General features: G+C 44.6%; 1 protein-coding gene and 1 long non-coding RNA gene across 5 annotated transcripts in view; one reads left to right on the plus strand and one right to left on the minus strand.

The window, feature by feature from the left end:
* MCFD2 (multiple coagulation factor deficiency 2, ER cargo receptor complex subunit) overlaps positions 1-25,684 on the plus strand; it is a 206,923-nt gene that overhangs the window by 50,656 nt on the left and 130,583 nt on the right. For all 4 annotated transcript variants that reach the window (XM_078649661.1, XM_078649662.1, XM_078649660.1 and 1 more), the window contains exon 2: positions 15,807-15,970. In XM_078649661.1, coding sequence (XP_078505787.1) covers positions 15,816-15,970 — 155 coding nt within the window. In that variant the 5' untranslated portion in view covers positions 15,807-15,815. The remainder of the gene's footprint in view (positions 1-15,806; positions 15,971-25,684) is intronic.
* The window catches only part of LOC144763743 (uncharacterized), a 38,569-nt gene that overhangs the window by 11,246 nt on the left and 1,639 nt on the right, over positions 1-25,684 (minus strand). Inside the window, exon 2 of the long non-coding RNA XR_013596256.1 lies at positions 2,195-2,225. This is a non-coding gene — a long non-coding RNA (uncharacterized LOC144763743). The remainder of the gene's footprint in view (positions 1-2,194; positions 2,226-25,684) is intronic.

Below are 25,684 nucleotides of genomic sequence, written 5' to 3' on the forward strand. Positions count from 1 at the left end.
TGCTTGTCCGTCTGGGTGACCCGGGGTGCCCTCCAGAGTGGTTGTGCGCTCCGCTAATTTCTTGTGGTCAGCACGCAGATGTGTTAGATCAATGGCAACACTGTCTATTTTGTTTTCCAATGATGTGCGGGTCAGTTGGACAGATTCCTCCAGCCTCTCCATCGCCGCTAGCATTGTGTCAAGTTTTGCCGAGGTTTGGTCAGCATCGGCTTGTTTTGCTGATTTGGCCATTTTCCCTTGTAGTGGCGCGCCTCGTGCCAGTTCGTGTCCTAGTGCCCCCAGACATGAGCAGGGTGATGGGCGAGGGGGTCAATGTCATTTTTGTATAATGTGCAACGGGTGGGTCACAGCCAGCGACTCATACCGCACAGAGATGTGAGCGTGCAAGTAATGGCAGATCTAAGGGGAACGCCGCATCCCCCTGCCGCAGCCCCACGCCGGACAATGATGGGGATGGGATGGAGGGCATCCTCGGCGGCTCCCAAGTCCAGGCCGCACCCCACGCGGCCACAATCGTAATGTCCTGCAGTGGTGTCTGGGGTATCACTAAGAGGTGAGGATCGGGATCCCAGGGCAGTCACTAGGTTCGTATCGTGCGTTTCTCCGTGCGGGCCTCTCGTGGGCGACGTCGCCACTGTCCCTCACCACAACGCGCTTCAGGCGGAGGCCGCAGTCCGCATCCGCCCGTCCCGGCAGCTCCTGGTGGCCACCCCGGCATGGGGAACTACTCTCTCAGGCCGCAATGTCTCTAGGGGCTATTCCGGGCGGATGTCCGTCTCAACCCCCGCTCACCTCTGGGCTTCACTGGCTAGCTCCTGCGGCAATCTCAGCACCTTTCGACGGACGTGGGCACCACGCCCGTCATGCCGCGTCTCAAGACCCAGCGCGCGGCCGCAAGCCACGGCCTCACTTCAATGGGCCCTCCGGTCTGGTCGGGCCGTCCACCGCGGATCTCTGCCACTTCAGCTCCGCAGGGCAGCCAGCGAGGGGATGAGCCAGTCATACGGAAGTGCCAGCGCCTCTCCAGGTCGTTGCAGCGCTTTCCTCCGCTGATCTCGGCTTTTATGGTCTGGACAGCCTCTTCTCCCATCAAACCACACCTCAGGGCGCAGCGCGCAGCCACGAGTCCCGGCCCCTCGCGGATGACTCAGTCTTGATTGGGTCTTTCGCCTCGAGGCGCTCCAGTCCAGGGCCCCGGGGGGGGCCTCCAGGGTAGGCCGGTGCAGCACAGTGCGCCCTTATTTGCCGAGACAGGCGCCTCCGCCAGGCGTGGCGTCTCCAGGCGGGCGTAGCCCTCTCACTTTCCAGGCCGCGCCTCGGGGCCTGGCACCGGGCCTCAATCCCCGTTCTCACGTGATGTGCCACACCGGGCAGGCAGCACCGACGCTGGCCGTGCCACGTCAGGTTCACTCAGTGCAGCAAGAAATCGTCGCTTGGCCCCAAAATCCACCGAGCAGCAGCCTCTTGCCCAGCGTCTCTGTGCCTCGAATTTTGCCACCTCCGGATAAATTTAACAGAGTATTGGCCTGGAGAAGGGGAGCTCAAGTCGGAGCTCTACCCGAGTGCGTCTTCACCCATTGCGTGCTTAGCCACGCCCCCCTGAACCAAACCCTCATATGTCTGGCTACAAGACTCTGAAACAATTTGCCTGAGAATCTCAGACCTAATGACAACCCAACTGCCTTCCAAGAGAAACTTGAAGAGCCACCTAATCAAAGTTTATCTTTAATACTACATTTTCCATATTTCCCTGACAAACGCCCACAGCACCTAGCAGTTGATGTTATCCGCATTATTAGTAATCTGTCTCCTTCCTAATCTTCAGTGTATTCCTTGTTAATTATGAAGCGTGCTGCTTCCCGTGTGGCTACGCGCATGCTACATTAATACATTTGCTAACTGAATAAATAATGCCTTTTTTGCACGTATAGACTGGAAAAGAAACTGGTATGTGTTTACAATCGATGTGTGAAATAAAGCTTTGCAATTATAAAAAGTGTGTGGACTTACTGCATTGAAAATTATGAAGCAGGAAAAAACGTGACTCAACTAACTGGTAACAAAGGGTGAGTGACTTGTAGAAATCAGGGATGGAAATATCAGGTGTCACATGCATAATTAGAGGTCAGAAGCCAATCTTGAAATGTACATTATTTTATCTATCTATTATTTTTCATAAAGCATAAACACTCACTTTCAACAGGATCCTGGCACAGGCAAACAACCTAAAAAAGAGAGTACACATGGGTGATCATGTGGGTGGCCATGTGCCAAGGCAAACATACAGATGCTGATATTGCTTTAGCAAATGCCTGTGATGGAGTCGCTGAAAGACAATATAAAAGAGACCAACTTGTGTGTAGGTCCATGAAGTCCTTTTGGTGCAGAGCGCAGCGAATATATTATATACAAAAAGCATTCACTCTAAGTTACATAGTTTATCACAAATTAAAATACTGAAAAAATCAACATGCTAGAAAACCTGTTAAAGGCCACTTGCAAACCGGGGATCTCTACCCTTATTCTTGCCCACCATAATGCTGAATCTAATTTTTAAACAGTAAGGCAGACAGATACTAATGCCACAACAAATTAGACGGGTAGGTACTAAAACTACGCCCTGAGCACAGTTTTATATCTGGATTTATCAAGCAAATTATTTGTAGGGAGCTTTGATGATTATTAGGCAAGTACAAGAAAACGTTCAAATAAATACTGTCACTTACAGAACTTAAAAGTGCAGAAGTCGGTATGAAGCACTATATAAAAACGGGTTATTTTATTATTATTATTCATAATCCATAATCCAACTGCAATCACTTATACAATAATCCCTAGACAGCTACAGATTGCTTGGCGTCCGGGCCACAAATAATGTATCCAGTAAGAACCAGCTGAGAAGACTTCAGTATTTACTGGCTGTGCAAATTCTACTCCATTTCGATTTAAGCTCCTTGGACCAGAGGATAACTTGCTAACATATATTATTCCCCACTGAGAGGAAAGATAACTTCGACGGGTGCTTTATGCCTCCGTGATTTGTGCCAGGTTTTACCTGACAAATAGTGCAGGAAAAAAACTCATTGTACCCGTTTACTGTGTCGAATACAAACACCATTCAGGGGTACATAAAAGTTTGTGTCAAACTCACGATGTGTGGCCTCCCATAAGGAATGACTTAGTATTCTTCTTTATCCTAGAACACCAATTCTTCCACAAAGCAAGGCCTCATAAGTATCCACCAGTCAAGTGTAAATGCAACTTGTGCACAACCAAACCGTAGGCTACGCACATTACGAGTTTGTGGCTCTAAGTCAACATCATACGTTTTTTGGGCGGCATCTTTAAAAGCACTTCACAATATTTTTTAGGATCATGACTCTGATAGTAACCCCAAGTTCACTGTAAAGCATAAGAAATATCATCCATATCCCATACAAATAATCAGGTTGATCAGTTTAAAACTAAACTGCTGCTGAAGTACAAGATGAGTCCGATAAATAAAACATTGAGATGTAATTTGGTAAGTGTTTAACAGTTAAACGTTATATAGCACATTATTCACTCCCCATTCACATATTAAATAAAACCGACCTAGTGACCGCAAAGCTGCCAGGGCAGCTGCCCCCTCCTCTCTTCCTATTATTCCCTCTCTTTCCATCTTGCTCCTCACTTACTGAAAACTGTGACTTGAAGAGACGGTTCACAACCTCTCTTTCCTTCTTTCATTTAGTTGCTTCCCTGTGAAATGCATCCAAAAAAGACAAGCGCACTGAGGAAGGGAGGAGGAGGAGGAGGCGGAGGAGGCAGCAGGGGAAGGGGAAGAGAGGAGGGGGCCTGCGCCGGATTCCCTTGCGGGAGCGTGCCAAAGCTCGCTCCCGCAAGGGAATCACCAAACGTGCATACGTTGCCATTGGAAGCAATGCAACACGTGCACGTTTTTGGCAGCCAAACTGAATCGATGGCTAAAGGTCTTTTCCCTAAGCAGCCCGTCCGCAGTGTAGGCGAGACCTAAAAAGTAGCATGATGAATAGATGCTCTGCTCTGTCCTTAGCCAGAGCTTCTTGTTTGTTCTCCCTAAGCTCTCTTTTCCCACTCATTCCAAGATTTCTCATGTGGTTAAGGACCGAGGGAGCTTCCATGATTTTGGTTGTTCTGGTTTGACCTTGTTCATCTTGTTTCCTTTTGTCCGTCAGATGGCAAAGTGTTAAGAGTGGGTATTTCCTATCCCTCAGTCTGCCTCTTCCAATCCTAGCTTCACTCTGTGCATCTTCTCCACCTCCAAGACGATAAACAATCAATGATTTAGCCTCCATAGAGCAGCACTCTAATAGAAGATCTACTCATTGAGGTGTAAAAAATAAAGTAGCAAACCCAAGACAAGAAGAAGCATGCATTTGGCTGTTTCTTGAACTGTAAAGTACCGGACCCGTGAAGTGGTCTCAAATTGTGTGATCCTAGTAATTATTTTGTCTTGAGATGCCTTTTTCTTTATTATCACATAAGAGTGCACCGTCCAATATGTAAGTTTACTATTTCTGCTGTACAACAAAACCTCTTTTTATTTACTGGACTAAATGGTTTTTTTTCCATGTATAACCAGAATCCAGCCCATAAATCGGGTACACGTGATTCCTGGCTTGCCTCTTAGTCCACTAATAGCATTATCATCTGGACAGGAGCTGAAATAATTCCCAGTTCATGTTAAAAACCCACGTTTTATAAATATATTACCAAAGCATGATGTGGTAGTGCATTGTCATTTATAGATAGCATATTTTCCATTGATAAATGGCCACAAAACTTTCCCCCAAACATGTACTTTTACTGATAATAGCTCATAAACAATTTTACGAAATTGGGTTTCAGGAAAAATATTGAAAGTTTGCACATCACCAAGTAGTGTTCTAATTTGTTTTGATACCATAAAAATATTTTTTTCACCACAGAATTACAAAAATGGATCTTCATAACTAGTGAAATATATTTGAAAGTTCACTTAGCTATTTCAGTAGTGTGTTAGAAAAAAGCCTTTCATTTAACGTGCTTTGAACACTTCAATTGTCACACAGTTCACTTTACAAAATCCTCTAACTTAAGTCACAGAAAGAAAAATAAATGTAATAAGATAAGCTGACTTTTAACCTCTGTCTCTGAAAGCCAGCAAATGTGACAAGATAACCAGATTGAATGCCATTTGTATTGCTCTTTCATTTATCATCAATAAAGATGCCTTTAAATCTTATGTTGTCACATTTGCTCTGCTTTCAGAGACAGAGGTTGAGTCAGTTTGTCTTCCCTGAAGTTAGAGGATTTTCAAGGGTGAGTAGTGCCTAAAAGTAGCTTGTTCTGAATACATCTTGCTGGCCAATGCCAGTGGTTGAGTGGATTGTTCGAGACCTGAATGTAAGCACTTTATTTTATTTTCTTAGAGCTCTGTGGCGAAGTTGCAATTGTAACTGAGGAGTCAACTGAGGGTCCTGTTTGAAGTGCATATTTCACTACGCATACCAGACTTTATTTTTGACATTGAGTCAGATATTTGAAAATGTATAGAAAACAAGTCCTCCTATAAGCTATCTAGAGCACTATGCATAATTTCAATGACCAAATTAAACCTCTTATTCTGTTCATGTACTGCAGTCTCCTCCTTTAGAAATTTCTTTAAATTCTACAGCTTTGATTGTTGCAAAATGGAATTCTGGTAACCCTCAGATTTGTTGTGAATATATAATACTAGTGCTCCTGATCATTGATTCCTTGTGGTGGAATTGCAGAACAACATGGGAAATCAACTGACAGCCTGCTGCCTCTGCTGTTGGAAGTACATATTTTATTCAGCATGTCAGCCTTTTTTTCTCACATGGCTGTAGAACATATTTGTGGATTTTTAGAAAACCTGTTCACATTTTAGCTTCTGCAGCACCTTTCATAAGTTCTATGAGGAAGTCATGTGAGGAAACAGTTTTCCCTCATACATAGTTCAACAAATACCATCAAAAGATCAGCATTTTCTACAGGTCAAAATCACCATGGAACTCGCCAAAATTCCTAAAATTAGTATTAGCGTATACAAATTATGTGTACGGTCAATAAAATCTGCTATAGATTTCTGTATGCTCATTTGTGAGCCCTCCAATCCAGACATTCACAACAATCCATTTCAGTGGGATAAAAATGGCAAAGCTTTCTCACAAAAAAATCTAGTAGATATGTTTCTTATAACGTTACAGCTATATACTCTTATTAGAAAATACAAAGGGCAAAGGAAAACCAGTCCCAAATAATGACATTAAGGTTATTCCCATGAAAAAACACACCACCTAACAAACCCTTTTATGAATTTCACCACCACCAGAGCAAAGGTATGCATCGCTCTAAAAGCCATTAGTGTGGATGATTAGATTCTAGATCTAGTAGTTCACTGCTACGATACAGCAACGGTGGGTCATCCAACTTGTTAACCACTGTTCCTATACCATAAAGCAATTCCAAGCTACTCAGTTTGAGCTCTCTGAGAGCCTGTTAGAGCAGCTCAAGAAAAACAGGGACTGCGACTTCTGAAGGAGAGGCAACTCATGACTCAGGAGTGTGGGTATAATTCTAAATATCATCTTCAGATCCAGGTAGTTATTGGCCGGGTTAGAGTTGGGCCTTCTGCTTCTCCTAAGGCCCCTTGACTCCATCCTGGTGTACAACTAATTAAGACTCCTCTCCCCCTTTAATAATAATGGTTATTTGCAATTCTACATCATTTTCTTCCCTGCTTTCTGGTTTTAAAAAGGAAAACACTGTCTTCCTATTTCCTCATTTTTTTTAATGATTTGTTGGGCTTTTTTGTGCATTTTATTTTAAAATTCTTTCCAGGCCTGGCTTTGATGCTGGTTACCTGATGATGTGTCCGAATTTTTTCCTTCACCTTGGACTTGAAATGTTTTCTTTCATAAACAACAGAATGCAAATGCAGACGGTTGTCTTCAGGGGTTAGTTGCTCACTTGGGAGATCTTTGAGTGCCGCTCTTATCTATTGTATTTGGTGTGCTGCATCTTTAAATTTCTTGTGGGTTCCTAGTCCTTAACTAAGCTTGATCATTTATATTTATCAACATTATACGGCTTAACCACCATACCTATTAAATTATTGAGGTGCTATTTTCAGTCATTTTATAAATTGCTTGTGCCAATTTAGAAGATGACCGACCTTCTTAGGGTTGGTGTGGCTCTGCATAAAGAGGAGCAGTTAAGTCTCAACTATTCAGCCTGTTTTTACTGTGCTTTTAAACTCCAGTTACAAATTACTTGCAGAACCTGAGAAGGCTGAAATGAGGTCGTTGCTTACCTTGTGTGCAAGGGATGTGATGTAACATGTAATGCCTGTTGTGTTGGAAAGACTTTAGTTGCATGGGGTTAATCCTGTTATGGGCCGTATGAACATCAATTGAAGTGCTGCCCCCAAGATATTCTCAGAAGCTTTACCTTAAACGGCTTGTTCTGTGCACTTCAGTCATATGACGTTGTCAAATACTGCTATTACTTTTACCTTTCTACACCTGCTGAATGCTGCTTGCCCACATGTAAAGTGGGTGAACCAAGTATGCAACCAACACCAGCAGTCTTTTTAATTCACTATCGAGCTTAAGTTCAGTGCTTAACACATGGAACTTGGGACGGAGACTGCGCTACTGCCTGTGACTGAGGAGGCGAGACGGATCTTGGATCGGGGGGGATCAGTGGCAGTGATCCTCCTCGATCTGAGTGCCGCTTTTGATACGGTTCACCATCAAATTCTGTTGAACCGTCTCGCCGACCTAGGAGTGTCTGGAGAAGCCCTGGTTTGGTTCAAGTCTTTTTTTATCTGACAGAACCTTCCAGGTCTTTGATGGCACATCCGTCTCAGCAAGTAGGCCTTTGGGGTGTGGAGTTCCTCAGGGCTCATCATTGAGCCCTACGCTCTTCAATGCATATATGAGGCCGCTGGCCGGGATTGTTCGTCCGCATGGTATTAACATCATTACCTATGCGGACGACACCCAGCTGGTGGTCTCCCTTGTGCAGAAGAGTGGCCTCCAATCACCGTCCAACCTTGCAGTGTGTTTGGAGGAGGTGAGGAGCTGGAAGATGAGCTCATGTTTGAAGCTCAACGACGACAAGACCGAGCTCATGCTTTTGGGCCCGGCGGCCCCTTCTACTTTGGAGCTGCTATGGCCCGCGAGCATGGGGACAGTCCCTTCCCCGAGAGACAACATCAAAAGCCTGGGGGTATGGTTAGATAAGTCACTGAGCTTCAACACACAGGCCACCAAGGTGGCGGCCACCTGCTTTGGCCTCCTTAGGGTGATCAAAAAAATCCTTCCCCTCCTTCCATTTGAGGCCAAGTGGATAATCATACAGGGCCTTGTCCAATCCCGTTTGGACTTCAACAACGCACTGTATCTTGGAGCACCGGATTACACCCCAAAAAAGCTTCAGCGTGCTCAAAATTGTGCTGCTCGTGCGTTACTTGGAGTCCCACGAAGAACATCTATAAAAGCTGGGCTGAGAACGCTGCACTGGCTACCTGTCAAGGACAGAGTAAAATTTAAATCTTTGTGTATCGCCCATCAGGCTTTTTGGAAGATGGGACCAGAAATCAACCACTCTTTGATTTCTCCTTATCTTCCCAATAAGGCGCTTCGTTCCTCATCTGCATTTCTGGCTAAGACCCCTAGAATATTTAAAGCCAGAGCAGGAGGACGCTCCTTCTCGCATAATGTATCAGGATTATGGAACACCCTTCCCTTGTACATGAGTAGCAATTCCAGCGTAACCAGTTTTCGGAAGCAACTTAAAACTTTTTTTGGTTTCAATAACCAGAATCCTTGTTTATTTGTCTGAGGGCAATTCTGTTTAGTCACAGCGCCTGGATGCCTGAGGGCAACTGTAGCGCTTTATAAATTTTATTTTCATTTCAACTTGCACACAACTTACTGCTGCAGGATAGCATTGTTTAGTTTTTTGCTGACCAAAAGAAGAGAACAATGACTAGCTCACCTAATATCCATAGCTGAACAATGTCCACTCCTGTTGCTTAACATCTACATCAACTCCAGCACCCGCACAAAAAAGAGCCATTTAACTCGTCTAATGAAAATTGTGCGGGCCCTGGCTGCGGATCAACCTCACGCAGACTGTATAATCACAGGGGACTTCAACATCAACCTATTTCAAGGTAATACAGAAGATTGCGAAGGGCTAACTCCATTTTCATTTGCAGAGGTTAAAGAACAGTCTAAACCACCAAACCAAGGCTATTGCGGTCTGGGAGAACTGTGCGTGCTGCAACTCCACAGCGCAGGATTTCTGGTAATAAATGGAAGATCCAAAAACGACACTCCTCCAAATTGGTCTTGGACGAACGGCCGCAAGCATTCGTATTTAGATTATACCATCTGCAATTCGGCTCTGCTGAAACACCTGGGCAACTTTAGTATCCACCCGCGAACAGAAAGCGATCACCGACCTCAGTCCGTAACTTTTAAAATAAATCCAGAGTTCCACAAAACTGCCCCAAACTCATTCACAGGAATGCACTGTGACAATTTGAAGCGCCTAAGATGGAGTGACGACATAAAAGCCTGGCTTGCCTCCTTGACGAGGGGTATTATCTCAGACTGTTCCGACCCAGGGTTTTCTTCAGCCGCGGCATGGTCGACGCTCTGCGCACAACTGATATCCCTTTTTCCAATCAAACACCACCATCAGATGGACTCGCCCAGTCGCCAGCATTCAATCTCACGAGAAACAAGGGCGCTAAAGACAGCTAGGAATTGCGCACTGCGGTCTTTAATGAAATCTCCGGGAGATGCCGAGCACCTTAAGGCATATAAATCTGCACAAAAAATGTTCAGGCAGGCGGTAAAGAAAGAAAAGCAACTTCAAGAAAATGAATTCTGGTGCAAATTACTTTGGGAAAGCAAAAACTGCAACGCAAGAAAATTCTGGGCCTTAATTAATCGTCAAAACTCCAGCAACTGCAGCTTTGGGTCAGCTAACATTCAAGAAGCCAATTGGTTTACCTTTCTGGTAGGGCACTTTAAGTCCCCAGAAGGAACAGCGCTTACAGACACATGTGCTCTCAGGCTGAAGCAAACAGGCTCTAGCAACAGCTGGAGTAGGTCCACCGGTTGCTGGGACTCATGCACCGATGTCCTCCAGATCTCCCAAGAAAGAGTCACTACAGCATTGTTGAAAGCAAGATCGGACGGAGCCCCGGGCCCCAATGGCCTTCCACAGAATTTATTTAAATCAAATGTACCATTTTGGTCGGGTCACCTAACCAATCTTTTTAACTACTCTCTCAGAACCTCAAATATACCAGACTCCTGGCGTGGGGCAATAATCCATCCAATTTATAAATCAGGCTCCTACTCGTCCCCAAATAACTACAGACTAATAGCTCTCTTGGACATTGAGGCCAAGCATTACGCCGGCATTCTCCTGAGTGAGTTGAGAGCATGGGTGGACGAGAATAATCTGATCCCAATGACTCAAACAGGCTTCACTGCCAAATCCGGGACCATGACCAACTTATTAACATTGGCCATAATCGTCGACAAAGTCTGCGCTACATCCAGGGCGTTTTTTTGTTGTTTCGTTGATTTTAAAGCCGCCTTCGACCGAGTCCCCAGGGCAGCACTATGGGAAAAGTTAAAGAAATGGGGAATCCCACAAAAACTCCTGGAGGCAATTATCCAGTTACACTCTGATACATGGGTTCAGGTGAAGCTGGGGTCCGGCACACATCTCTCCCGGAAAATCATGACAACCAGGGGTGTCAAGCAGGGTTGTGTGCTGGCCCCGCTTCTCTTTAATCTGTTTATAGCTGATTTGCCGACAGCCTTGGAAGAAACCAACAGTCACCCACCAAAGATGGGTGGAGCTCCCATAAGCAACCTGCTCTACGCTGACGATCTAGTGCTTTTTAGTCTCACACGAGTAGGGTTACAAAGGCTTCTAGCTAAATTATACAATTATACCACTGCAAATCAACTAGAGGTTAACCTAAAGAAAACACAAATGGTTACCTTTGGTAAAAAAAGAAAAGCAGGGGGAGGATGGATTTACAACAACATGAGTATTGCAGTAGGAAGCACTTATAAATACTTAGGGGTTAACCTCGACTCAAGGGGCAATCTTGCTAAACAACGTAAGGAGATGTTAGTTAAAGCTGTGACCCTACAGGTGACTCTCTCAAAGCTCTCAAAAAAACTGGCCGGCCCAAGCCTAACACCTTTACTTGAGGTAATGAGAGCAAAAATTGGCCCGACACTGGCATACGGCATTGAAACCATTAAGGGTAAACTAAATAAGATTTTAAACCAACATGTCACTAAAATCTACAAAAAGGTCCTCCGCTTGCCCAAAAGTGCCTCTGCTGCTCAGATTAGGCTAGAACTCGGCTTACTAAACTATGAAGTCTCTAGCACTGGCACGTTTTTAAATGTTTGCCATAAACTGAGACAAGCCGATGTAGGCTCACTGGAGTCACTAGTTTGGCTAGACATCATCGAGAAAAACCCAGGGGGCTCGTATGGTCGCCTTTTTAAAGATTCCATTCTAGAACTCTCTGCGGGCGACCTATGGGACCTCAATCCCAGCGTGTCAGTATTTAAAAGCACTATCAAGAAAAGTGTTAGAATGAGTTCTCTCATTACTGATAAAAATCTCCTTGCCAAACGTAGACACGCCTGGGCTATTATGAACTCGTACGGGCGTATAGCTCCCGCATCCTATCTGTCATGCACGTATTCTCTGCACCTAAAACTTACTTTTTTGGCCATCAGACTCGGTGACTGGCAATTTTTAAAAGATCTGCCACGCTGGCGCCATAAGTCAGACGTACTATGGTGCAGAGGGTGCGGAAGAACGGTTGAAACAATGGAGCATGTGATCTGTCTCTGCCCAGCATTTACGTCACTGCGCAGACTCAAACTGAAAGCGGAGTGGAACAGGCTGGGAATTCGGTCTTGCAGGCAAGCAATTATCGCGGCCCTAAGCCCAGAAAACACAGCCTTAAACATAGGCCTCACAACCTACATTCGCCTTGTATACCGCCTCCTGTCGATAACAACCTAAATCAAATTGCAAGATTTTTAAACTGTTAAAAACCCTTTTTACCTTTGCATTTTCCTACAACCTGTTGCTATTGAACTGTTGCTGCTACTTTTATTCGTATTTATTTTTAATATTTGTAACTATTTGCTAGCAGTTGTTGGTTCACAAGCTCATTACTGCCAATTATTGGTACAACAACTTTCTTCCCTACTAAAGTTAGTTTATTACTATTTGGATTGCTTACAAAGGGGAGTTGTATAATGTTTCTGACCAGTACCTACCCGTCGCTGCTTATGTGCTGCTAGTTTTTAAGTTTCTCTTTTACATTGTGTATCGTTGTTGGTGTCTCTTTTAAGGATGTTATTTTTATATCCAAATAAAGATTGTATTACTTTAAAAAAACATAGCTGACCAATTTCAGGGAGGTATTGTCACCCTGTACTGTCTTCCTACTTTCTGGTGAGCTTCTTTCTTGGCATATATTCATCCGTCAATTGCCCCTACTCTGCACCTAGGTGGGTCTCTGCATATTATAGATGACCATCAAGCTCCACATTGTAGCAACTAGATGGACTCTACTTGCCCTTGCCATACGCCATCCAGAATCCTCGCCATAGTCTCAATTCAGTGTTCAAAACCTTAAACAGGTCTCTTTTTGTAAAATGGGGTGGTAGTACTATCCTCTTTCTCTCTCCCTCCCCCAGTTTGCTCCATTTTAAGACTAGCCAGAAGTATTTTGTGGAGGGGAAACATGATCATTATGGTGGTCTGTAATAGTATGGGGCTGACGTTTACCCTGTTACAGATTTTTTCTATGGCAGTGTTCTCCAAAGTAGGTCATAGAGAGCCGGATCCATGGCAGATTTTTAAGATAACTACATTTATCTAAATGGGGATATGCTCAAAATCTGGCATGGATCCGGCCCTGCAAGACCGACTTTGGAGAACCCTGCTCTATGGTCACCTTTTCAACATTAAAATAGATGCATCTGTTTTTTGTGCTTTTTGTCTCAAACTGAGTCAAGTTTTATCAGACAAATTAAATAGCAATTGATTAATATTAAAAAGGCATGCCATTTCTGTCCTCCGCTGTTGGATTCTACAGTCGCCCAGTGGAAAAATCAGCCTTCTCTTGTAAATTAATTATTTTACACCTCCATTTTGAATCCACGTCCTTCCACACTTAATTTATTTGACAGATTTTCATAGGGCATGTCGTCTGAGGAATACCTAGGCTATGCAATTAAATAATGTGACCCTGGGTCTACATAAAACTGAATATGCATAGAAACCATGCTCTTGACAAGGTTTAATTTAACTGGTTCCGGCGGTGAGGAAGAGGAATAGCGTGGGACAAGGGAGTAAGATGGAGAGAGAGGAAGATTTGCAGATTGAATTGTAGACTGGTAGAAGGAAGAGGGTGGGGAAGGTACATCTGGAAGAGGGTCTAGGGATGAGAGAGGGGAAGTTGGGAATATTGGTTACTTGATCAACAAATCAGGCAGTGGCGTGATTTGATCGAGCTGCTGGAGTATGTGGGTCAGGTATAGCTTGAACAAGTGAATATTTTATAGTCATTGGAAGTTGGGTTGGGACTGTTGTGATGTCTGTGGCCAAGGAGTTCTAGAAGTATGAGTCTGGTCTGGAGAAGGAATGATGTAGATTGTGAAAGGTTCTGAATAATGGTGCTTCTAGGAGATAGTTTTCTTTGCTTCCCAAGTTCCTCAAACCACCTCATGTCTTAAGAAGATGGGTCAAGTAAGATGTGGCTTTTGCATGGATTGCTTTGTAGGCTAAGAATCCCTGCTTGAATTTGATTCTGGCCTCGATAGGGAGATATTGCAGATCCACGCACATTGTGTAGATGTAATTGAGTTTTTGTGGCGAGGAGAGTAGACTGGGTTGTTCATGTAAAATGGGTTTTAGAGGGGTCCAGCCATATTTAGTGGCCCCAGTAAAAACCGAATTGCCAAAGTCTAATTTAAATACCATCAAACATGTGCAGCCATTTTCAAGTGATCAGAGTGTAATCTTAGTTTCGTTTCTTTAGCATTTGTAGCTGGAAATTAGCTCTTTGATCAGTTTTGTTAATGTGCTGAACCATGGTTTATGAAGGGTCTATAATTATTCTCAATAATCAGACCATTAGTGACAAGTATGGGGTTAAAATCCGAAACTGCGTTAAAGAATCCAGGATGAAAGTGTTTTTTTGTGGGGGGGGGGTTTTGGTTGGGGGGGGGGTTCAGAGATAAAATGATTATGGTCTTTTTAGGAAAGAGAGTGATAAAGTTGATATTCAACCATGTTTGACTATTGAGTAAAGTTATTCTGAAGGGGAGGATGTCATTCAGAGTTGAAGTTTTCAGGTAGATTTCGGTGTTGTCAGGATACTGGTGAATGGAGAGTTTGAGGGACTGATTTACAAAGGTATGCTTACACTTTAGTGCCATTCAGAAAGGAATTTTAACAAGTAGTAGCTTTACGTCTGCAGAGTCTCTGTACTTTTGTATGAGACTTCACACATAAAAAGGTAGCCAGTCATAAATACTACTAGTAAAATTGCTTTCTGAATTGCACAAAATCGTAAACTTACACTAAAGCGTAACGTAAGTTTACCTCTGTGATGACTCCGGCCTGGTGTCTTAGCAGCTGTTGGCCAGTGGTTCAGCATAACGGCTGAAGAGCGTAGGGGATACACTGGATCCTTATGAGACTACTCAAATGATAGGTAAAGGGTCAGAGACCCGGTTATTGATTTTTTTACAATTTGAAAGCATTTGGAGAGGAAGGAGGTAAACTATTTGACGACGTAGTCTTTGAATCCAAAGCATTGTTTCAGTAGGCTGAGTAATGAGGAGTGTGTTGAAGTCTGTGGTTAAATCCAGTAAGACAAACAGGCAGGATTTAAATTCATGCAGTATACAGTCTATACCATCCAAGATTTCTAATGAGGCTGTTTCAGTTCTATAACAATTTCTGAAGTATGTTGGTGGACTGTTAGTAAGTTTTCCTTGCTTATGAATTCTGCGAGTTAAAGGGAGATGTATTTTTCAATGGTCTTTCTAAGCTATGGGGAGGTTTGAGATTGGTCTTTAATATTCAGGAAAGATGGGATCTAGGTTGATTGTTTTGAGAACGGGTGAGAGTTGATTTCTTTTGAGGGAATCTGGGAAGACGTCATTGTAGTATGGGGGGACAGCACGGTTCTTGACCAGGCTGGGGACGTTCGCTTAAGAAATGGTTTTAGAAGTTTCCCCGTGTTTGTTGATTTGGTAGTGATTGGAATCTAGAATTGGCGAGTGTAACCGAGATTTTGTTGTTGAAAAAATTTACTTGATCAAAAAGAAATTGTGTTATTGTGGAACAAGTATCTACCTGTGCCCTAATTTACAAAAATGTTTAATGTAATGTTAATATATGAAAAAACATCTCTACTGTTCCAAATATAGGTTTCCCTCCCTACTTCATTTCTTTTGGAGTTCTTTGATCGTTTCTCATTTGAACCCACACGCAATGGCTTTCTATTTACAGCACCCCATGTTCCAGATGGCCCTTTTACTTATACAACATGCTGTAACGCACCACACTTATTATTATTATTAGGTTCGTGCTGTATTTAATTCCTGAAATAATTAAATTAATGAATCATTTTATTTGTGTTGCATTAGAAGCTCATCGACTATTTTGTAATATGTTGTCTTTTTATCTGGCAGGTTAAGATAATGGCTGCTTTACGAAGTTATAAGAGTCTTTTCCTATGCAGTATTGTTTCTGCCCTCTGGCTCTTGGTTTCGACTGAACAACATGTGCATCCTGATGTGCTAGAAGGGAATCGCGTGAATACCCGATTTGACAAAAATATGGTTCAGGATAAAGAGTAAGTTGCATTTTCTATGTTTAATTGCTAGATTCTTTCCCTGTTCGTTTCGTCCTCCCTTCGATGTCAAAATATATTGTACACTTTGTATTTTTAGGTCTCGTCTACAGCCCTCTTTAGATGTACACAGCAGGTCTTTTGGACAGGGGTTCAGGGACTACTCAGCGAATTTGCTCTGATATACAGGATTTTGTTGGAGGGTGGTAGAAGGCAGTGTGTAACTGGCTAATCTATTAAGGAGTAGTTCGGAAAAGAGGGTTTTGATGGTGTGAGTGTAGATTGGGTAAATTGGATCAAAGGATTTTTAACAAGTACGAGTGCATTGAGAGTTCCACGTTAGAGTAGCTGATGCATGTTGAACGTTGATTGAATGGAGTGGGAAGTAGTCTTTATTTTTTCCCCTGACTGAAATCCTCAAGGAGGAAGGACAAATAAGGGGGGGGGGGAATCAAGTTCTACGCGGAGAGTACTTGGGGCAAAGGAGAAAGAAACAGTACTGCAATATGAAGAGAAGGAAAAGTAGTAGTTATCAGTGCTTTCTAGAGAAACAGTGGCAGGGTCCATAGAAGTTAATCTGTTTCGGAAGTCAAAACCTCTGCACACTCGGAGTACATGGATGCAGGCAGCATAACCTACCCAGGTTTTAGAGATGGTAAGGAATAATCTTGTCTTTTATGTGAGGTGAGTGTTCTGTCTATTGTACAAGCCTCTCCTCATGAAGAGATTGTCTTTTGATTCTTGTGGGTTTCTTGAATGTGGAAACCGGTGATGACTTGTACTGGAGCGATCGGATCCTTATATATGGTATTGTTTGGCTACAAGACAAGGTGGGGGCTTTTCTGTAGCCAAGGAGACAAGCAAATCTGAAGAAGGTGGCAACAAGTATGGATGTGGTTGACAGCATGGTTGTTTGATGGCAGTGTGGCCCTGAACGTGTACTGTTCACTCAATATTGTGTGATGGCTTACCGGTTGCTCAATATTGTATGTGGGTACAGTTCACTCATTATTGCCTGTGGAAGTAGTGTACCGCCGTTCACCTGGTATGACGGGACACTGGTCACTAAGTACTGTTGTGATACACTCTTCATTAAAGATCGACAAAGGGGTATGGCAACTGTTGTTGGCGATGGGCCCACATACTAAGGATATTATAACCCAGATGCAGTGTGTCCGGTGCTGGAACTGGCCACGAGCACGTGCACTCAGACTCTTTTTATTGGCAAGCTAGACTTTGTCCAGCAGGACACAACATTCCTCCCAAATTTTATTAAAACAATAAAACAAAAGTCCAAACGGCAGGGAGGAATGCAAAACAACTAAAACAAATTATGTCTCACATCTTTGGGAGGCAATCCGTAGGACAGTGGTGGACAGGGGCAGCTGGGAGCACCAGGCATCTCGGCACGTCTTCATAATTTAACCAGGAACCTGTTGACACGAACACGGTGCTGATAAAGTTCAGATCCCTCTGCATCACATTAGTGGGTGACAGTCCACCTATGTGTTGTTGATCACCAGCGTGCTCTCGCTGTGATGCGGTTGGTGATTTACAGTTCAAACTTAGTACATCAGGAGAGTTAGTGGAGTCCAGTGTGTATGCTTGACAATGGTGTTGCTTGATCCACTAAAGACCGTCTTGGAGTGCTGTGACCTGTGGAAATCTGTTACGTGGCCTGGCTACCTCCTGTAATTCATTGATGGGGCAAAGTCAAGCCCATCTCTCGTGCTTGGGGAGGCCCCTTGGTTGAGTTGCCACGGACTGCCTGCGTGCTGCACTGGGGCTGCATATGTGCCTGCGTCTGGACAGCGGTAAGACCACCTCGGAGCCACTACCTAGTCACTTGTGCAACGTCAGGGGTGGATGTGCCCTGGTCAGAAAATGCTCTTGCTACCCGGATCAGGATACAAACCAAGTAAGCAGATGGTCACTTGTTTTTCAGATTGTCACTGGGGCTTTTTGTCAGTTTGTACTGTAGCGGTGCAGGGCTCCAGTCTTGTGACCTGATTCTCCAGGGGTGGTGGTGATGCACATCGCAATGATGAAGTGGTAGACGACCTGTACGACAGGTGGCGATGACTTGCATGGGGTGAGGGTGTCTGGAGGGACTTCGCAGCCACGTAGCTCGTTGCATGATGGGTGCAGCTCTTCTTTGACATGTGCATTTACAAGCAGGGATGTCGTTTTTCCAAACAGACAGTGACCGGTGGGTGGATGGCCCCACTGTGTAGCATGGGGGGGAAGATACACTGTTCGCACATGCAGGTGGTTTATGTTTGGTACTTCTGCTGAGCTGTCTCCCGTGATGTCACTGCACCCCGGTGGCTGGCTGGTGTTAGTAGGTGCACTTGGGTAGTGCTATGAGTCATTGGTCTTGTCTCCTTGTTAAATTCTCCTGCACACCTGTGGACATTCATTCTTCAGTGTGACAAGATTGTCACACTCCTTCCTCTTCTGTCCTTTTAATTTCTTCTTCACAACATGGCAGTGTGCCACGCTTTCCTCTTCCTCTGTTCTTGCTTGCAGAATGACGTGGCCTCCATCCACATGTCTTCTTTATACTGCTGCGAAGTGGTCACAGGCCACGTGTTGTCAGCTCTTCTCACTGGGACCTCCTGCCAGCTCCCTCATGTCCGTTTGACTGAGCATCTTTTAATTTCACAGACCTCTTACAGTTCCGATCTTGTCTGTAGGACTGGGCGTCTTCTCAGGTGCGTCAGCCATTTCATGGATGGCAGTAGAGGTAGGTGTGGTTTGATGGATCCGGTCTGCAGTCTCTTCCATACCTTTCTTCACCTCGACAAGGTATTCCAGGTGGAACTCTTGATCGCTGTGGCAGACGAGTCTCCTTCCATTTGCTTTGGTGGCAGCTTGCCACACGAGGATGTGCGACTCTCCTCGTGCCTGTAATGGGCCAATGTGCGACGCAGTCTTAGGGCAGTGTTGGGGGAACTCCCCGAATAGTCTTTGGCCCCCTGTGGGGCGGTGCTAGTGCAGTTAGGATGTAGATGCTGTCCTTCTAGGATTCGGACCACACGGAGCCCCTCCTCTGGCATTACTTCAGTGCTTCACTTTGTAGATGTCAGGCAACCTTCCTTCCGCCTCCACTTTGCTCGATGGCATCGTGCTTGTGCCTCGGGACCGAGCTATGGTGGTGGTGCTGGGCCCGGCCTCTGTTTGCCTGCACCGGGCAGGGCTGGTCACTCCATGTAACATTCTCCTTTCTAACCTAACTGTGGCTATTTACTGCTGGGGTGGCTGGCTGGCACCGTTTCCTTCGTGCAGCCATTCATTGTCTATGCGCCCAAGTGTCTGTCTCTTACATTGCACATGGTTGCCGCTCATCTCCTGAGCTTTCTGCCACTGAAGACAGTGAAGTGCTGTTCCACCACTGTGGAGTACTAACATCCCCTCTTGTCTCTGGGGTGTACTAGTGGTGCTCATGCCTCGTCTCTTCCAGGGGGCCATGTTCTGGCACTCTGTCTACCTGCGTTATCACTCTTGCTGTGGCTTGCTACTAAAGGCCATGCAGTACTTTCCTTCTTTGCCGGGCTGTATGTGGCGGCAGCCGGTCTCCGCCAGAGGGTGAGGGGACGTGCAATGCTCCATTTGTGTTGATTTTGGCCTGCAGGTACATGGGTCTGGCAGGGAGAACGGTGCAACCCTTCTCTTTAGGCTGGTCTCAGCGTGCTGTAGCAGCTGCTATTTTGGCTGTTTGTGGCGATGTCACAGGACCCTGCAGGCTCTTAGTGATCAGGGCAGCAGGGAAGCTTTGTAGACAGCACATGTGCAATTGTGGCCATTTATTTGCAGACTGTATGCTGTATTCTGGTGCTGTATTCTGGTGCAGTAGCTCAGTCAGCCTGTAGATAGCATTGCAGCCACTCTTGTCAATGCTGTGGTAGCTGAGATGAAGAGCTCTCCCTGTCTTCCTCTTTGCCGGTCAGGTCTTTGGGTTAAAGCTTCCCTCCCAATCCCCCTAGGCCTCTTCTTGAGTGATAGTGCACCACAGGCAGTCCTGCTGGCCAGTGTGGTGTGTGCTAAGTAGCCTATAGTGTTGCTGTGGACGCCTACCACACCAGGGCAAGAGGCCTGCAACCAGGAAAAGTGCAGAGTACGGGCAAGAGGAACAGGCTGTCCGCATGAAGGAATGAATGTCCACTCACACGCAAGTAGGTACACCGTGCCGGTTTTCAACAATGTGCCGTGCGATAGGCAGTGTCAGTTTTTTCAAATTTTATTGCACCGTTGACGCTCCTGCTGAGAGCCACGTCCTCACAGCACTCAGGCCGGGGTAGGTGCATCCAGTGACCGCTAGGGGGCGTTGCCGCCACCTCTGCCATGGCAGCACTCCTCAACTCCGGGGCCTCCCTGCAGTCTTCTTCGCTGCTTCAGTTGAGATTGTGGGGGATCTTCTGGCTATTAATGCTGGGCTGCTTTGCCAATTGAATAAATGTTGGCTCTGTCGGGGCTTGCCTTGTGACTTTCTGCTGTCACAGTCGACATTGCCGATGTGGTGTGAAAGGCAAACACTAGAGGCGCTGTAGCTGCTTCATGAAAGCCACGGCAGTCTCTTCGATGCTGTGGACTATGCAGGGCTGTATGTGCCAGTGCGGGGCTCTACTCTACACTAAAAGGAGGCACAAGTCCCTTCCCCTGCTGGAGTGGAGTCTCAAGCGATAGCAGCAGATAGTACAGACTGCGGAGAAGGTAGGTCTGCTGGCTTTGTCCTGGTTGGACAGTGGACTGCGGGAGCCACTCCCACTAGCTCTTCGATGCAGCCGATCGGCTTGGGGCTCCCAAACTTATCGGCCTTACTGTGGAGGAGACTGGCAGTTTTCAGTGGGGGCTAGTTGAAGCTGCAGCACCTCGCCACCTTCCACGAGGCCACGCGGCTTATGTTCTGGGAAGCTCTAACAGCTTTGTTGGTGACTTGGCCTCATCTTGAGGTGACGGGTGCATCAACCATCATAGTCCTGCTGATAGCAGTACGTGGCTTCTGCGCGCTGTTGGAGCGGCATTGGGCCATGATTTCTTTTGGTGGCCAGATCGGCCTACTGCTTCTCTGCCCACAGGCAGGTGAGATGCCACACATTCACTGTTTCCCTCAGAGGCAAGGTAACAGGGACACTTCTCCTTCGAACAGGGTTGCAGGGAGTTCTGTAGGGCCTTGTCTTTCTGCCCAGCTTTGCCTTTTCATGCTGACAAGTCTGTCCGGTATTATACTGGCATGTGGGCACCACTACATCAGCTTCTTTACACTGCTCGCCTTATCAGGAGCTTGCTGCTCCTCTCTTCTCCGGCCACGACAGGTGGCGGCAGACTGGAGCTGCCACAGGCACACTGCTCGGCATGGGCATAGCATGACATGGGCCAGAGCATACCTTGATAAGCGCGTCCTCCTAGGCTTCCTAACGGTGGCGCTGCTGATCGCTGTCCCTTGCTACCTGCCTCGCACCGTCACTCAGTAGGCGGACGGCAGCAGATACAGCTTTCTCTTTCCTTCCAGCAAGGAAAAGGTCTGGCCACCTCTTTCTGGGGTTGACTGGCTCTCTGGGTGGCCATGGACATGCTCTGCCAAGGCTGGGTTGCCTTTGTGTTGGCAGCAGATGCGTGGGTCCTTATTTGTCCCAACACCCGACCCACCCACCCACCCCACCCACCCCCTGACAACCGGAAAGACTGCTGCCAGCCGGCACTCGGGTCAGACCCACTCGTCACCATTGATGTGTTGTGTAAGCCTGGGCGGAGTTCTGCTACGCGGAACTCCGCGAAGTGGACAAACAAATCAATTGCTAACATTAATTAATTGGCCAACCAGCAAGTAATTTTATTGACTACCCTAGGCATAGGGGGATTTAATGACTGCTCTACTTGCACTTAGAATTCCACAGCTCCCAACTACCCAAGGGAATTTATTGGCTCCCCTGCCACTTGTGGGATTTATTAGCCAGTTAAGGGATTCACTGGCTCCCTGTAGCAAATTCATCTTTCCTTCATGGTCACCACAGACTTTGTTTTTGGCATTTCCTGGACCTTTTGTTTGTAGAGTTTTACTGACTTTAGGACTGTGTGCACTTTGCCATTGTTGAACAGTAGTAAAATGTCTGTGCTTCCCCTCTAAATCATGTGCTGTACATTAGAACTCCCTATTCGATCTATTTGTCTTCTCTAGAAGTAAATGGCTTTTAAATGATGCCATAGATGCACTTATGGCATGGAAAGGGACTGTGATATGTGGGTTGCAGTGTGTATTTGTACCACCCACATATATGTCAAAAATCTATTTCTATTGAAATGAAAAATCTATTTCTGCCAGTAGCACCACTCTAATTTGGCTTTGTGGCAGTTTAAATGCGCTTAAGTGATGTATGGCAAGGAAGAATGCCTTTGCCTTATAGAAAAGCCTACTGTATGTATTTATAATCACCCCTAAAATTGCCTTGTTAACCCACTTGGCATGGTGTTCAAATATAAAAGTACTTTTAGCACTACCTCCTTTTACTTTGTGGTGCTATGGAGGGTTTGTCCTATTCAGTTCCTGAACCCTCTTAGACAGCCGGTTCCTAGTCCTAGTAGGAGCAAAAAACAGTCCTGCTCCTATCACACTCCTAAAGCTGGACTCCACATCTTTGGTTGGGAGAGAAAACAACTCTGGCTCAGAGGATAGTGGCTTGTCTCTTGGTCCAAGAAAGGCCAATGGATGTTAACTGATGACCTCTCAGTGGGGATTAGCCATCTGGAAGTGGTATGAACAGTTTGCAGAATAAAGGGCAACTTTAGCACTACATTAGAGATGCCAAGGAGAGCTTATTCTATTCATTTCTAGGACCCACCTAGAAAAGCTCAAGTCGCAATAGAAGGAAAAACAATTTTGATCCTGTCAGGTAGGGGGTTGGCTAAGAAGCTGAAGATAGCCCTGCAGCTGGGTAGTAATCTTGAACAGGGAATCCTAGGAAATTATTTAGAAGGCAATGCAAAAGTGCTTCAGTAGGGAGTGGGGGCCTATAGGAAAAATGTTTGAATTGGGCTCTAGCATTTCTCCAGGCACTGGCTAGTGCGCAAGATAAATCTGGTACCTCTACTACTATCCCCTTAGAACAGCCCTGGTTCTGGAAAGACACAATCTGAAAAAGGTCTTGCTGGAAGAAGAATCTTAACCTCTGATTCTTGAGGGCTGCTGGATGAAAGACTCACACAGGGACACAAAGACCCCTAAATTCTGCTGGCTTCTAGGATTTGTACCTGGTCTCCAAGGGTAAAGTGGTTGGCCTCTTGTGTCAGGGAGACAAAAAGTAGTAGCACACAATGTAAAAAAAAAAACGCCCCCTGCAGGTTGGTGAGTTCCTCTGGCCAGGGAAAATTGGAATACTTGCAAAACCTAGGTCGGCTTGCAATGATTCACATAAGGTATGGTAAAACGTATACAAACATATAAGGGCAAAAACAAAATAGTCCAGATTAATGCATTTATTTATTCAAGACATTCATAAAATCTGGATAGTACAAAATGTGTTGCATACTAATTCACACCCACACTCCAGTCGTATTTACATTCGCACTCATTCGAACCATATAATAAAAGCAAAGCAAGGTTTGCAAACTAGTACATGGAATTTTTTTTTAAAGAGAAGTACTGCATATGGTGCTTAATATTTGCGATGCAAAAAGTTTACATGAGCACTAATGATATATAACCAGTAGAATTGTTTAATCAGGAAAACACAAATGATGGCTCAACAATGAAATTTCTTTCGTCATAGATGAGCATTTCGGCACTGAGTGCTTTCTTGAATAAATGCCACTGGTACCTGTAACTATATAAACTAGGTTGTCTCTAAAAAGAATATTACGTACATTAGGCGAAACATTTACAATGTTTGTGTCTATAGGCCAACTAAGAAAAAATGAAAAATTGAGAATGTAGAAAGCAAGAAGACAAGCTATAGACCCAAATATTACCTGAAAAGTTGATGAATAAAGAGACTTGTGATCATTATTAATTCACTAAAAGTATACCCCAAAACGTGATACCATGTGTAAAATGAAAAAAGTACTCTGCAACTAAACTATTAAAGAGGCAAAAACAAAATTGTACTGATGTGTGCCTCCAAAGGCCTTTGGAGAAAAGTTCTGAATCTGATAGTTTAAATGGGAAGATGCCAGAAGCCTTTAAAGAAAAGTACAGGTTCTGAATATTTGAAATCTAAAGATGGCTGTAATGAATGAAAGAAAAATGCATAAACATAAATGGATTGCAATTGCCTGGTCATGTAGGCAGTAAGAACCCAACATGGGTAGATGAAAAGAGGGGAAAAATTGGCTATAATTTTTAAAGGGAAGCTGTTAATTCAGTTACCCCGTCATTAAATGAACAAAGTAGCCACGTTAAATAGATGTATGTGGGCTAGGATGTTACCTCTGGTAGGTGAGGACTACATAAATCTGTATCGAGGAATAAGTAAAGCAAGACCTCTGTAAAACAACCATCCAAGCTGTAGAAGAATGCACAGCAACCACAATTCATGCAAGTAGAGGAGCTAACGTCCACGGGATACCTAGCAGAATTAAAAAATGTTGTTACCGAGGTTACCTGTAAGGATAAAAAGCCAAACTGAAAAGAGCAGGCATGTATTGAATCACCGATTGTACAATGGGTAGGTGAATATAAGTTCAGATGCCAAAAAATGGTTAAAAGACGCAGATGGAAAGAATCTGCAACAAGGAATATACGGGGTCTATATTTTAAATTGTATAAAAGTCAGGACGGACGCGTCATGCGCCATCTGTTAAAATGCGTATGATTTTCAGTTTCATTGTGTTGTGCTCTTTATTTTAAAATTGTTTATACTTCCTGAACTAAGCATGCATTTCTCTGGGACTGCTTGCTGATTGTGTTATAGCTACTATGGTTTGAGTAGTGATTCTCTCAGGATTGCATTTTGACCTAACAAGTAGGTTTATTGAGTTGGTAGAGACGCCCTCACCCTAATTAATCTTATTTTTGAGACGTCCATCAATCCTAGGGATCCATTGAAGAGCTAATTAAAAGGATAGTCAAACAGATGTTGGTGCTACAGAACCTTTCAGAAAGGATTATATAGATTAAGATTTTCTATGTTTTTAATTGAATTTTCTCATAGCTGCCAAGGTTTAAGATTGCTATGTGTGACATTTTCATAATTTCAGTGTAATTATGAGTGACATTCAACAATTATGAGTGACACTTGCTCACGAACAAAATTAAGTACATGGAAAGAGCTAAATATTAGAAATTACAGCCTTTTGTCAATGGGAAGCACTACAATATCTGGGAACTGCTCAAAACCCCTGAAATAAAAGGCAAAGATGCTGATACCAATGAGACAACTGTTCAGGGCACCAATATCACATTGTAGCAATCAAAATGTAAAAGCAATTGTGCGTGTCTGAATGATAAAACTGTGGAGACAGCTAAGGGTAAGCATGATGAGAGTAGGGCGTTCATTATCCACATATGGACACTTTCTTGAGTTGAATGGGAGGCCAAAAGCTGCAGAAACCCTCAGTGAGCGAAGCGGTTGCTTATAACCTAGCATGGGTATAGCAGCAAGGCACTTGACGTCCATGGACAACGAACAAGTGTTTCATCCAGTGAATATGCAGTGATCTACGGTCAGTTACAACCATTAAATTAACATCATCAAAACATGTAAGCCGAACAGGATGAAAGAG

Source organism: Lissotriton helveticus, chromosome 6, assembly GCF_964261635.1.
Source record: "Lissotriton helveticus chromosome 6, aLisHel1.1, whole genome shotgun sequence".
NCBI classification, from domain to species: domain Eukaryota; kingdom Metazoa; phylum Chordata; class Amphibia; order Caudata; family Salamandridae; genus Lissotriton; species Lissotriton helveticus.